This window comes from Mauremys mutica, chromosome 10, assembly GCF_020497125.1.
Source record: "Mauremys mutica isolate MM-2020 ecotype Southern chromosome 10, ASM2049712v1, whole genome shotgun sequence".
NCBI lineage: Eukaryota > Metazoa > Chordata > Testudines > Geoemydidae > Mauremys > Mauremys mutica.
The window spans coordinates 82,393,605-82,407,702 of NC_059081.1; the positions used below are offsets into that span (position 1 = coordinate 82,393,605).

The 14,098-nt window shown below is 40.3% G+C and overlaps 1 protein-coding gene across 4 annotated transcripts in view; it reads left to right on the top strand.

The window, feature by feature from the left end:
* Positions 1 to 13,284, top strand: part of ADARB1 (adenosine deaminase RNA specific B1) — a 271,564-nt gene extending 258,280 nt beyond the window's left edge. For 3 of the 4 annotated variants that reach the window (XM_045032826.1, XM_045032828.1, XM_045032827.1), the window contains exons 11-12: positions 5,492 to 5,670; positions 9,043 to 13,284. In XM_045032826.1, the coding sequence (XP_044888761.1) occupies positions 5,492 to 5,670; positions 9,043 to 9,219 (356 nt within the window). In that variant the 3' untranslated portion in view covers positions 9,220 to 13,284. The remainder of the gene's footprint in view (positions 1 to 5,491; positions 5,671 to 9,042) is intronic. The other variant, XM_045032829.1, reaches the window with a different exon arrangement.
* Positions 13,285 to 14,098: the final 814 nt, after the last annotated feature.

Here is a 14,098-nt window from a genome sequence, read left to right on the forward strand (position 1 = left end):
ACAGGAGAACCACGAGAATGATTAAAGGATTAGAAAACATGCTGTCTTCTTTGAGAAGTGTTATTTTGGGTGCACCTGTGCCTTTGATTGGAGATTTTTGATAACAGTGCCCATGTGGCCTATGCATGTGCCGCACACATCCTTGTGCCCCACACCAAGGCTATATGGGATTGTGTGGGTGAACCACTCTCCATTCCTTCTTAATCACTTTGGGCCTGAGACAGAGTTTACCTGTGTCTATTCTCTGTAGAATTCAGCAACTAGTCACTCACCATATCATTAAATACCTTTTTAGTGGTTTTAGTTGTAGGAACATTTGTTTACCCCCCCTCCCATAAAAAAATTATTCATAGATATAGTTAGATGGTGGTTAAGATTTTTCCCTTCATAGGCGTCAGTCTTTGTTTATTTACATGAGAATGCTGGGCTCCCTGGGATTCAAAAAGTGCCTCGCCTGACATGAAGCTATTCCATTCCTAGTGTCTCCGCTGTAGGGTGACCAGATAGGAAGTGTAAAAAATCAGGACAGGGGGTGAGGGGTAATAGGTGCCTATGTAAGAAAAAAGCCCCCAAAATGGGGGCTGTCCCTATAAAATCGGGACATCTGGTCACCCTACTCTGCTGTTTGGGTGATACTCATATCCCCAGTAAGTGCAAGACCTACACGTCCTTCAAGGATAGAGCCAGAAAAAATAGGGAGATCAAATTTAAACTCCTCATGATGGAGAAAGCTTTATGATCAGCTTTGGATCCATGGTGAAGGCCCCTGCCCCACATATGTAGACCCCCCCGAGTACCACTAGTGCCCTGTCAACATCAAGATCTTAGTCACTGGAGGCTGCAAGACATATACATGGTACTGCAGCACCAAGTATATCTACAGTACCACAGACCTCAGCCTCAATATTTGGCTCTAAGAGGAGGTGAGGAATAAATCTTCAAGAATATATCAATCTCCGATGCACAAGCAGACTATGGAGACCTCAGATCCCGAGAGGAGTTCCACACAGGCTCCAAGTGATGCTGGTACTGCAAATGCAAAGTGGAGTCAGTTATCTTAGAGAAACTCGGTATCTAGCTTGGGTATTCATACCCAAAGTGGCAGAGACACAGTTGAGAAAAGTTCTGGGTCCATCCCTGAACAACACTCCGTATCAACAACCAGAAAGTCAGTGGTACCAAAGACTGCTCGGCTACCTGTGGTACCAATGGAATTGGAGCTGACACACTCCCATGCCAACCACCTGCATCACAACTGAAGACATCCTCCACAGGTCCGTGCTCGACCCAGTATTTGATACCATCAGTTCCACAAGAATGTAGGTACCCTAAAGGCCTGATGGTATCATCGGAGCCAGAATCTCCTCTGTTAACAAGTGCTGGGGGTTATCAGCATCAAGATTCTCTCACCCCTCTGGCTCCTAGAATACCGTACTCACCCTCATCTACTTTGCAAGTGGAACAGCTATCTGCCTCCCCCCCTTGTAGTATGTGGAAGAGGACACCTCAGACTCTCACATATTGGTTCAGGGATCCCCTCTCTATTCTAAGATTCATCTCTCTCCCTCCAAGCTGACATATTAGAGGAGAATAGACCTCAACTGGCATCCACATGAATACTTCCATCTATGTCATTTGCCCCCCTGAGTGGCCTTGACGGGATCTTTGGGTGTTCTGTCATCAACAGTTTGCAACACAATCTTCACACCACCTGAGGGAGCAGAGAAGGGCCCATTCTCCTCAACATCCTCTACCACCACCTGTGCCAGAGGAGGAGACCTTTGGGGAGCAAGAAGCAGGAGTGGATAAAGAGGTGACACTTCTTACTAGTATTTCCTCCTCCTCACCTGATGAAGCTGTGATGCCTCCATTACGTTCTATGGTGGATGACTTCAGGTAGTTTCAGGAACTGCTGAAGCAAATTGCTGACATTCAACAAATTCCTTTAGAGCAAGTTCAGGAGTCCCACCATAAACTGCTATATACCTTACACACCTCCTCATCTATGAAGATTACCACTCTGGTCCATGAAGCTCTTATGGGGCCCACTGAAGCTGTTTGGCAATCCCCAGCTACTGCACTGCCTACCTGCAAAAAGCATTATGTCCCTGCCAGAGAATCAGAGTTTCCATTTTTGCACCCAGCTCCAAATTCCCTGGAAGTGGAGTCCATTTATGAACAAGGCAGACAGCATAGCTCAAAGTCCACCCCATACACAGGAGTCTTACTCTTCAGTTACACTTCAGTTCAGAATAGCAAATCATCAGGTGCTCATGGCCAAATATGACTATTTGAACTACAAAAAAAATTAGTATTTTATTGAGCACCTGCCAGAGGAACATTGTTACCAATTTAAGGTACAACAGGGTCAGTTCCTGGCAGACATCCATCCAGGACTCCTTGGATGCTGCAGATACTGCAGCACAATCTGTATCCACTGCAGTGGTCATAAGAAGAGTGTCTTGGTTGCAGATCTTGGGCTTCCCAAGAGGGGTTCAGAGTACCATTGAAGACCTCCCTTTTGATGGTTGCAAGCTCTGTGCAGACTCGATGGATACATATCTCCACACTTTAAAGGACACACTGTGATCCTTAGGGATTTATATTCTTGTAAATAAGAGGCGATTTAGTAGGTCTCAGATGGCACAGAGAGGACACCAGCCCCATATTCAACTTGTCATAGACCAGCTGAGCCCCTCTCCAAAAGGCGAAGACACTCTAAAAAGAAACCTCATTCAACTGTAGCTACTTCTCAGCCATGTGCATTCTCCAAGCAACAGTTTTGATGGATTGATTGAGTCTCAGCTAGGGCTGTCAAGCGATTAAAAAAATTCATCACGATTAATCGCACGATTAAAAAAATTAATCACAATTGTGCTGTTAAACAATAATAAAATACCATTTAAATATTTTAAATGTTTTCTACATTTTCAACTATATTGATTTCAATTAAAACACAGAATACAAAGTGTACAGTGCTCACTTTATATTTATTTTTAATGCAAATATTTGCACTGTAAAAATAAAAGAAATAGTATTTTTCAATTCACCTAATACAAGACTGTAGTGCAATCTCTTTATCAGGAATGTTGAACTTACAAATGTAGAATTATGTACAAAAAAAATGCATTTGAAAAAAAAAATTAAAACTTTAGAGCCTACGCTCACTCAGTACTACTTCTTGTTCAGCCAATCACTCAGACAAACAAGATTGTTTACATTTGCAGGAGATAATGCTGCCCACTTCTTGTTCACAGTGTCACCTGAAAATGAGAATAGGCATTTGCATGGTACTGTTGTAGCTGGCATCGCAAGATATTTACGTGCTACATGCGCTAAAGATTCATAATCCCTGCATGCTTCAGCGACCATTCCAGAGGACATGCGTCCATGCTGATGACGGGTTCTGATCAATAACAATGGCAAATCTCTCTCCATATATTGGAGATCCTATGCTTTGCTGGGACCTAAACCTAGTCCTTAATTGCCTTATGAAGCATCCTTTTGAGCCGCTAGTTACATGTTCTTTGTTAGTTTATTCAGTGAGGACAGCCTTCCTGGTGGCAATCACTTCTGCCCGAAGGGCTGGGGAATTAGGGGCTTTAATGCCCGACACCCACACACACATTTATGGTATTCATCAGAGAGAAGATTTTGTTATGGGCCCATCCAAGATTTTTACCTTGAGTGTCCTCAGAATGAATTAATCATTGATCTCCTGTTTTTCCCCAAAGCCACATCAGACCCTAGATGTCAGGAGGGCATTAGGTTTTTACTTAGATAGGACCAAACCTTATAGAAGATCTGCAAGACTATTTGTATCCTTTGTGGACCGAAACAAGCATTCTGTTATTTCAAAACGGGTTATCAAAGTAGATCTCTGGATATATGAAGATCTGTTACAACTGAACTCATTTTCAATTCCTTTGAGAGTGATTGCACATTCAACAAGAGCACTATCTGCATCTGTATTCTGACTTAAGGATGTACCAATTGCAGACATCCAGAGAGCGGCAACTTGGTCCTCTGTTCATACTTTTTCTATCCATTATGCCTTGGTCCTTGCTGCAAGATATGACACTGCTGTGGGCAATGTAGTTCTCTCTTCTGTATTGGACTCTGTTCCGAACCACCTGCATCCTTAGCGGGGTCCTGCTTAGGAGACACCTGAAGCAGAGCACCCACAGGGATGCTATTCAGAGAAGGAGGAGAGGATACTCACCTTGTACAGTAGCTGGAGTTCTTTGAGATGTGTGCCGCTGTGGGTGATCTGCTACCCAGCCTCCTTCTCTGCTGCTTCGGCGTCTCCCTTTTGGGACTTTGCAGAGGAGAAGGAACTGAGGGAAGTTGGTCCACACAGCCCCATATAACCTCAGTGCGGTGCACAAGGATGTGTATGAGGCATTGCTATGATCAAAGGCGCAGGGCACAGGCACACCTGAAGTGGAGCACTCACAGGGACACACATCTTGAATAACTCCAGTTACTGCACAAGGTGAGTAACCTCTCCTTGTAGACTCAAAGAACTCAAGCTATTTAGCTCAACAAGATAAGGTTAAGGGGTGACTTGATTCCAGTCTATAAATACCTTCATTGGGAACAAATATTTCATAATGGGCTCTTTGGCCTAGCAGAGAAAGGTCTAACATGATACAATGGCTGGAAGTTAAAGCTAGACAAATTCAAACTGGGAATAAGGCATACTTTTTAACAGTGAGAGTACTTAACCATTGGAACAATTTGCCAAGGGTTGTGGTGGATTCTCCACCACTGACAATATTTAAATCAAGATTGGATGTTTTATTATGAGATCTGCTGTAGGAATTACTTTGGGGAAGTTCTCTGGCTTGTGCTATACCGCAGGTCAGACTAGATGATCATAGTGGTCTCCTCTGGCCTTGGAATCTATGAATCTCTGATAGCTGCAACAGCACTGTATTCCTTGCACCAGGAGTGGGAACTGATTAAGGACATTAATTCTACTTAATAATATTCAGACATGTACAGTACAGGGTTGCTAGTGAGACTCTGTGGAACCTGGGCATTCCTCTATTCAGCTACTCAATTGGCCCAAATCTGCTTAGTTTATGAGCTAAACTAAGATCAACCCAAGGTGTATTGCATACTGTGATGCTCCAGTATTACTGTTTAATGTGATCTTGTTACAGATCTGTCTATAATCTCTTTATCTTCCCTACCATCACCAATAGAAGCGTGCATGGATTTTCAGATTTCTGATCAAGCAGACATGCACAACTGAGCCTGATAGCAGGAGATGACATTTTAGCTGCACATTCCCCATAAATAGTAATGGAATGGACATGGCTAAATCCTGAAGTAGCTGTTGAAAATCATGGAGGTATTTTAGAACCACAGCTATAAGAATGCCTAACAGTATGATCTGTATAGCACTATCCAATCACTCCTTCATCTATAAACAACTGAGCAGGAATTTTCACATTTTCATTATTATGTACCTCTTCCCTTTCAGGTATTAGCAATGCAGAAGCCCGCCAACCAGGAAAAGCACCGAATTTCAGTGTAAACTGGACAGTAGGAGACACTGGTCTTGAAGTTATTAATGCCACAACTGGCAAGGATGAGATGGGTCGTGCGTCTCGCCTTTGTAAGCACGCTCTGTACAGTCGCTGGATGCGTATTCATGCAAAGGTACATGTCCAAAGATAGGAGTATTTTTTTACTGTTGGGTTTCAATTTTGCTCAGTCTCATAACCACCTTTCTAATAAAAGATTGTAATGTGCTGGCTTATTATGTGCTGGTTAGTAATTGGGTAAAAATGGAGAAGAGAGAGATGTCTTTGTTCCACATTTTCTTTAATATGATAATTTCTAGCGTAAATGTATGTGAAGATCTAATTACCTGCCTCTAGAACAAGTGAAGTGAAAATGTTGACTCCTTTGAGCTTTGCTTATAATTTTAATGTACCGGACAAGACTGACTCTGTTAGTAGCTCTTCTGGAGCCCAGCCCACAGAATACTAAGGTTACAAACCAGGAAGGCTAAGATTTGCCAGATCAGACTCTGAGTCCATCCTATGACATATGAGGCAAGGCAGCCACATCTGGGGGGGCTGTCGTTTAGTGTGAAGAGGCACTCCTGTGGGTAAAATCCTAGCCCCATTGAAGTCAAAGGGAGTGGCTTAAGTGCGGCCAGGTTTCTCCCCTGGTCTTTCCCAGGAGGTGCAGGTAAAGGCCAAAGAATTGCTTTTGAACATTTGGATTTCTTTGCCTCATGATAGTTGATCCTTTATAAAAATGGAAAGGTACAAGCAGTAAACCATGATCCTTAGGGTTCTCCCAGTCCTCTCTTCAAAGCATCTGTATTGATGGAAGCAAACAGCACCTTGGGCAGAATCAGTATTCCTAGAACAGTCCTTTGGAGTCTGTCATTTCTTACTGTAGTGCAGCAAGGCACTGAACTACTGCAATATAGACAGCCGGGTGCTGAGACCGTAGCATAAGCTTGTCAGTCACTTTCACCCCATGCCATCTTCTTAGTCCCCTGTCGCTGTTCAGAGATCCTTCTCACCAGAATATGTGGAAGGAAGACGTTTCTGTCTTTTTAAGGGCAGTAGAGCAGGCAGGATTTTGGGGGGGAGCCTTATTCAGAAAAATAATAACCCCTTAGGTTTAAATGTTTTTCATCCTCCTCTCCCCAACTTTGTTAACGTGTCACTCTGAAATATTTTCATGAACAGATATGAATGGGTGGGGTCACAAGTGATGGCTTGACAAAGTGGTGCTGCCTAGTGGGTGGAATCCACTATGACTTGGTGTTGGTGAGAGAGGATTGGGAGGAGTTGTGAAACATTATGCGGTATTAATTCACTAGAATCTAGAAACTTCTGCAGAGTAGACAGGGTCCCTAATAACATGCATTGGGCCAGCTCATCTTAGTTTTCAGTCTTCACGGTGCTGAATTGGCTAGGTGGCTGTTTCTCAGTCCTACTCTAGTAAATGTGAAAGCTCTAAATGTCAATACTGCAAAGGGCTCGTTAGTCTTTAGAGATCAGCAGACATAAGGACATTAATTTAACTGGCTGATGCTGAGGGAAGTGGTAGGAAACAAGCAATTGAATAAACTAAAGTAATGAAAACAGATAATTCTTCCAAAGTGAAAGGTAACCATTGCCGAATGTGTAAAATAGCATGTTAGAAAGGATTTGTGCTTATCTCAGAGAATGCAATAAATATTTTTCTCTGGATTCTTCAAGATTAAATGTGCCATTGAAGGAAACTATGTTGAAATAGAAGAGCAAAACACTGATGAGTTTACTGATTGTGCAAGTGAGAAATTTGATGCTATCATCGCCATCTAAACTTATTCTCACTGATAATTTAAATCTATGTTCCAGTCTTTCCAGCAGCTTTTTAACATAAGCCTTGTTCAACAGTAATCTCTGTCCTTCTTTGACATCCCAAAGTAGACCAGTCAGTTATTGTGCTATACAACAACTGAAAAAAGGCAGATTTGGACTTGATAAGAAAGTTGCAACCTTCTTTTATGCTAACAACTTCACCTTCCGTGTAACAGAAGATGAACAATTTAAGAAACGATTAAAGCACTTCACCCTGGATGTCTCTTCCAGACAGATATAAATTCTCACCGATCCACTCCTGCATGCTGCAAGTGAAGAAACACTGGAAAAATTAAAGGGAAACCAAAAAGAACTACACTGACTTAATGAAAGATGGGCTAGTTGGCTGAACATGAGAAACAAACTGATAGCTTCTAGCATCAGTTCAGGAGAAAATGCTTTCCTATCCATGCTTAATGGTATTAATTCTACATCTAGGGAAAAATGCAGAATGCTGTGTCCAAATTGCTGAAGATATCATCCTGTAGCACAGAAAAGAGTTGCCATTGCCTCACAGAACAATAAAAAACATGAAAAAGATAAGAGACTTTCTCGGGTCCAGTTATCCCCAATATCTGACACATGAGTTTTCAAAGCACCATTTACACCTCTTTGAGTAAGAAGTAGTAATGAACAATCCTAAAGAGGGGGATGGAAGGGAAAATTCTCCTGTGACCATCATCACCCTTACAGTTATCTGTTTGAAGGAGGAGGATTGGTGCCCCAGCATCCCCAGGAGAGAATTCTCAGGAAGTCTCACTTGTGTCCAGCTAGGTTAAAGCTTGAACTGAGCACAAGAAGTGCCTTTGTCAAAGGCCAGTGTGTATTTTACACAGTAAAGAGCTACAGAGAGTACAAGGGCAATTGACAGGTTTCAGACAGACTTGGCAGATTAGTATGATCTAGATGATCTGATGGTCCCTTCTGACCTAAAACTCGAAACGTTATTACAGCCTTGATTTTTCTGAGCAACAGTTGACCAATAATCTAGGTTCACCAAAAACCAGTGAAATTCCCTGAGATGACGCTAACTGAAGTTCCACTCCTGCAGAGTTTCTACATTCTGCAGGAGCAGAACCGACGGCTTTGGGGAGCTTCTGTTCAGTATTTCGCTTATTAATCTATCCTGTAAAGCTGCAGAGCTGCTTCAGCTGGTCCTGCTGTAATGCACCCCCCTTTCATGGGGCAGGGAGACTGACAGGAGGTTACACGTAGGCCTTCCACCCGTGCTGCACAGGGTATGTGTATCTCCTGCTTAAGGCCCTGGAATACGGCTTCCCGCCCCCAGCCCTGCTGTCAGGGGAGCCTTTGCAATCACAAAGGTGGGTGTGAACTGTCCCGTGAAGAGTAGACGGGGTGGGTTTCAAAGAGAATTCCAGCCAGTTGGTATCAAGCAATATAATGATGGTTTCATTTTGACCTTCAAAGTGCTTATGGAAATGAGTAGCTCCTCAGGGTTCCCACTGGACCAATAGTTTTGCCATGAGCTGTGAAGTGATCCGTAGTTGAATACAAATCAACAGTAATGTTCTATCCAAAAAAGGTAGAATACAGTGTTTGTTGTTCTTTCAAATTGCTGCACTCATTCTCTCGTTTTTATGATTCTGGTTCCTGGAATGGCTTTGGGTAATAGTTTGTTTTCTTTCTTTTTCTATTTGTGCAGCTTTCCTCTAGCCTGCGCTCGAAGATCCTCCAACCGAACCTGTACCATGACACTAAGCAGGTGGCCACTAAGTATCAAACTGCCAAAGAGTGTTTGTTTAAAGCGTTCCTGAAGGCAGGGCTTGGAGCCTGGGTGGAGAAACCAATAGAGCAGGATCAGTTTTCTCTCACTGTCTAATTCATGGACTGCACATCACTTTGGAACAGGGGGTCATTCTGGAAATCCTGGCGTCCGGCATCATTTTCTGGCATCAGCTGTCAAAGCATCTTTTTGACACTTTGAAACTAACTAGCAAATTTATGTTATGTTTTGCTCAAATATTGGAAGTCAATGATAAGTTGCTACAATAATTCTATATTTTGTTATAAAAATCATTTTGGTTTACTTCTCTAGAAAATCCTTTTACTGTAGAAAAAAATTCAGTAAGGCTGTCTTTAACAGTACCAGATGACTCATCTTTTTCTGGGTTAGAAATAATTCCCTTTTTTAATGCAATATAAGCAAGTGCATGAAAACATGTAGATTGCATTAGGTTTTACACTGCATTTTTTTTAGTCCGTTGCTTAATTTAATCAAAAAAAAGCTACAAAGTTAATTTCTGCTCTTCTGTTAGCTTGTTTTTTTTTTAAGTGCAGAGGTTTAATTGCAGAGCATATAGGTGACAAAGCCAGAATGGATTTTGGACAGCTAGCTTTTCCCTTCTTCCTTGCTCTTTAAAACCAGCTGCTGCAAACTTTATGTCTTTGATGTACGTATTTATTAGTCTGTGACCTAGTTTTTAACATACAGCTTTTTATTCTGTTTTTTAAAATACCTTTACCTCCCATTTACATGCATTGTAAAGTCATCATTTTGTACCACTGTAAACTGGAAACAAAAAATAAGTATTTGTAAGTTAAGAAATTTAGTCTGTAGTGTACAAAACCTGTTTAGAAGTAGGCAATTTGTATATCCCAGGAACTCATGCGAACACCACCATAACATTAACAGTAATGTGGCAACTTCGAAAAAACAGTTGTTCATTTTGGGGAAATAATTCTGATTTGCCAAAAATAACCAATTCATAAAATATTAATTACAGGTTTTCTCAAAGAAATTAGAGGCCTACGAAAGATGAAAGAATTGTTAAACTTCTTTCTTGTGGTCTTCAGAGACTTAACCACTGGACTGTTGTGTCCCCTGAAGATTGTATTGCCTGTAGCCTCACATACATGATGATCTAGAAAAGTCTTAATTCTAAGTTTTGTTTGCTCTAGTATATATTTAGAATGGTATTTTATTCATAAAAGCTCTTTTACGTTAAAATTTTCACATATGCTAAATGTAAAAATGAAAAATAGCAGGGAAAATACTGTCTGTTAAGTCAATGGGTGCATAGACAGCACTTTTAGAACAATTTGTAAGCAAGATGGAAGTCGGACAATGGATTGGAGAAATCCTCTTTTTCTCAGCATACCAGGTATAATTCTCTAGTTACGTCCAATATGTCTAAGTACATGATGTGACCTGTGTGTATCAAATATATTGCATGTAAAAATTCTGAAAAAACACCTCAAAGTATTTTTAAGTCCTATTTTTAAAAAAAATAAATTAATAATAGCAGTAACTACCTCAGCACCGGGCATTTCCTGGAGAGTAGTGGCTCCATGGGTGTTGTGGAAAGTGATGCAAAAACTCTTTCCATCCAGTAATCAATGTGCTGGAAATGCCCTGTCCTGCAATCATTATTGCTCAATTATGAATCAAAGTGAAAAAAAATTATCAAGACTAAAAGTTGCCTGAATATTGTACTAAACCTCCTAATTAGAGACTTAGTAGCAATACATTAATGTGTAAAATAAACTCTGGTAGGCAAAAAACATTCAGAATGTGTAAAGGCAAGTAATATCCATGCTATTTCAAAATACAAGATTTACATTGTATCTGTCTTTGCAAATGTGTTTGGCCCTGAACCTGCGAACACTTTTGCAGTTGCTTAAAGTTAAGCACAAGTAGACCCACAGAACTGCTCATGTGCTCAAAATGAAACGTGCATAAATTTGCAGGATTGAAGCCAAAATGTGGAGAACTGTAAATTAGAGCAACTTGTGAATTTTCTAGCTGGTCTAACCATGTGGATTTTCTTTAAATTAGTCTTACTATTAAATGAAATCTCTGTTTTTAAGGGACTCTGTCTCCTGATGATTTCACTTTGGAATCTTTATCTATTTTTACCAATCTTTTTAAATTTCTCATTCAGATTCATTCAGAGCTTTCTTCAGATTTTATTTTGAAGTTCAGGCAGTTATTAGATGAGATTATTTTTTTATTGATGAAGTCCTGAATGTGAGTAATATATTTAAGTATTATTATAGGCATAAATTTTAAGACATTCAAATTTACTATGAATATATGGAAACTATAAGTGAAAGTTCCATGCAGAATTCTTTTTGATAAAAGAGCAGCATTTGATTGATATGAGGAATGAGTTCTCATTCATTATAGTTTCCAAATGTTTTCAAAAATGTTTTCAAAAATGTTTTCCAGAATCATGTGCAACCCATATCTGTCATCTAGGAGCCAATGGCTTTCCACACACCTGCTTATTCATTTTTGTTCAGTAATATGTGAAAATCAGAAGTTGTAGGGGGGGAAAGTGTTCCTCTAAAAGATTTATTTGAGATTGTTATATTCAGCTAAATTCTGCCATGTCCCTTTTTTGTTATTCTGTGCCCCTTTGTATTCTTTGTAATATTCCTATATTCTTTACAGATCACCATCATCGAGCATGGATGGCTTTTTAAGCATTTAACTTTAAAGGCAACATGGCTGCCAACAGCTGTTGAAATTTGGGGTTGACCTTTCTCTATCAAGCATTTAGCTTGGCATTTATTTTAAAAGGTTGGATGGTCTTTTTGAATATCTTCATTGTGCGATTTAGTATGTAATGGTGGTGGTGGCTAATCTTAGCAAGGATTTGTTATTCTATCCTGGGAGTTCTTGGGTTTTTTTAGGTTGATATAAGTGTATATCTCAGGTTCATCACAAAATTTAAATGAGTAACAACTTTAAAGTTAATAAATACTTGAAGAAATATAATTTAAGATGTTTTTCCAAATTACATTCTAGCTACAATAAAAGATAATAGGTTAGTAACATAGAACACTGTAAATGTAGGGATTTTTTAAAAATATATATATTCTGTAGGGGTGTAGAAAGGAACTTGGACCCGGAGGTGAAACTTGAAACATTTGATTATGTCCGTGCTCAGGATTTAATACCCAATAGAACATTTCCTGTCACTTGCTGATGATGAATCATACTATACAGAGTTCTTTAAGTTAAAAACTCTCTTCACATTAATATGCTAGCTCTTTCCTATCCCCCACAAAGCTCCCAACCCTTTAGTGTAGTTAGTGATAGTTAAATAGTGTGCAACTTAGACATGTACAACAATGGGCTCCCTGCACAGGGGACAGTTTTAGTATCTTCCTCATGCTAGATAATACAAACACACTATTATAGGGTAGAAACTAATTCATGGGGTAGCAGCAGATCTTTATATGGTGCCTCTCCTGTGTCATCATTAAAACCTAAAACAGCTCACAACTGAAATTTCAGGCACCTTAGAGCTGCATCACTGGTGTTTTGTTTACCAGTATGCATCTCGGATTTTAAGTATTTTATCCACCTAGAAATATAAACAATCTTCCAACTGGATATCTTGTATATACAAATTATAATGCTTTCTGCTGGCGAGGGAGTAAAATTATTAGTTGTAGGCTGCTGATCCCAGCTAACACAGTGTTGTGCACTCAATTTGCATGTCTGTAATGGAAGAGTAAAGGTGACATCATGAAAACTGTTTTCTTTCCCATCTCTCCCAAAGACAAATTATTTTTCACAGGGAGAAAGACTTGAGTCTTGGGACATTTTGAGTTGAGGTTGCCACATAACTGAAGTGGAACTAACCTTCTTTTTTTTTTTTTTAAATAACATGCTGAAGGTTCTCCATACACTGAAAATTATCGGTTTGCCTTTTGCCAAAGCAAGCGTTTTCACTCCGAGGGGATACTTTCAAGTCTTTGCATTTTTATCATAATAGAGTGTCTGTTATAAAAACCATCCTGAAGTTTTTTGAACGGGAAGGTGAGCTGTGATTCAGATATGTGATGGGAAACAAAATGTTTAAGTTATTTAAAACATAAAAGTGAGCCCACAGAAATAAAATGTATACAAAATGTATAAAATATATTATCCTGTCTCCAAATTGCTGTGTGGTTTTTGGTTTTGTTTTTTTAAAAACAGGCAGCCTTATAAAATAACGTATGATATCAGCTGAATTGAAAGGTTTTTGGTGCAATTTACAATAATACTTGGGTACAGTCCCAATCAGATATAGACTGGGCATGATGAAAACTGCTGCATAAGAGTGTGATATGGTTGTTATTTACTTATTTATATGCATGTTAAGAATATCACAGAATCATAGATTAGGATTGGAAGATACCTCAGGAGGTCATCTAGTCCAACCCGCTGCTCAAAGCAGGACCAGCCGCAACTAAATCATCCCAGCCAGGACTTTGTCAAGACGGGCCTTAAAAACCTCTAAGGATGGAGGCAACCCATTCCAGTGCTTCACCACCCTCCTACTGAAATAGTTTTTCCTAATATCCAACCCAGACCTCCCCCACTGCAACTTGAGATCATTGCTCCTTGTTCTGTCATCTGCCACCACTGAGAACAGCTGAGCTCCATCCTCTTTGGAACCCTCCCCTTTCAGGTAGTTGAAGGCTTCTGTCAAATCCACCCTCACTCTTCTCTTCTGCAAACTAAACAATCCCAGTTCCCTCAGCCTCTCCTCATAAGTCGTGCTCCAGCTACCGAAACATTTTTGTTGCCCTCCGCTGGACTGTCTCCAATTTGTCCACATCCTTTCTGTAGTGGGGGGCCCAAAACTGGACGCAATACTCCTCACCAGTGTCGAATAGAGGGGAATAATCACGTCCCTCGATCTGCTGGCAGTGCTCCTACCAATCCAGCCCAATATGCCGCTAGCCTTCTTGGCAACAAGGAC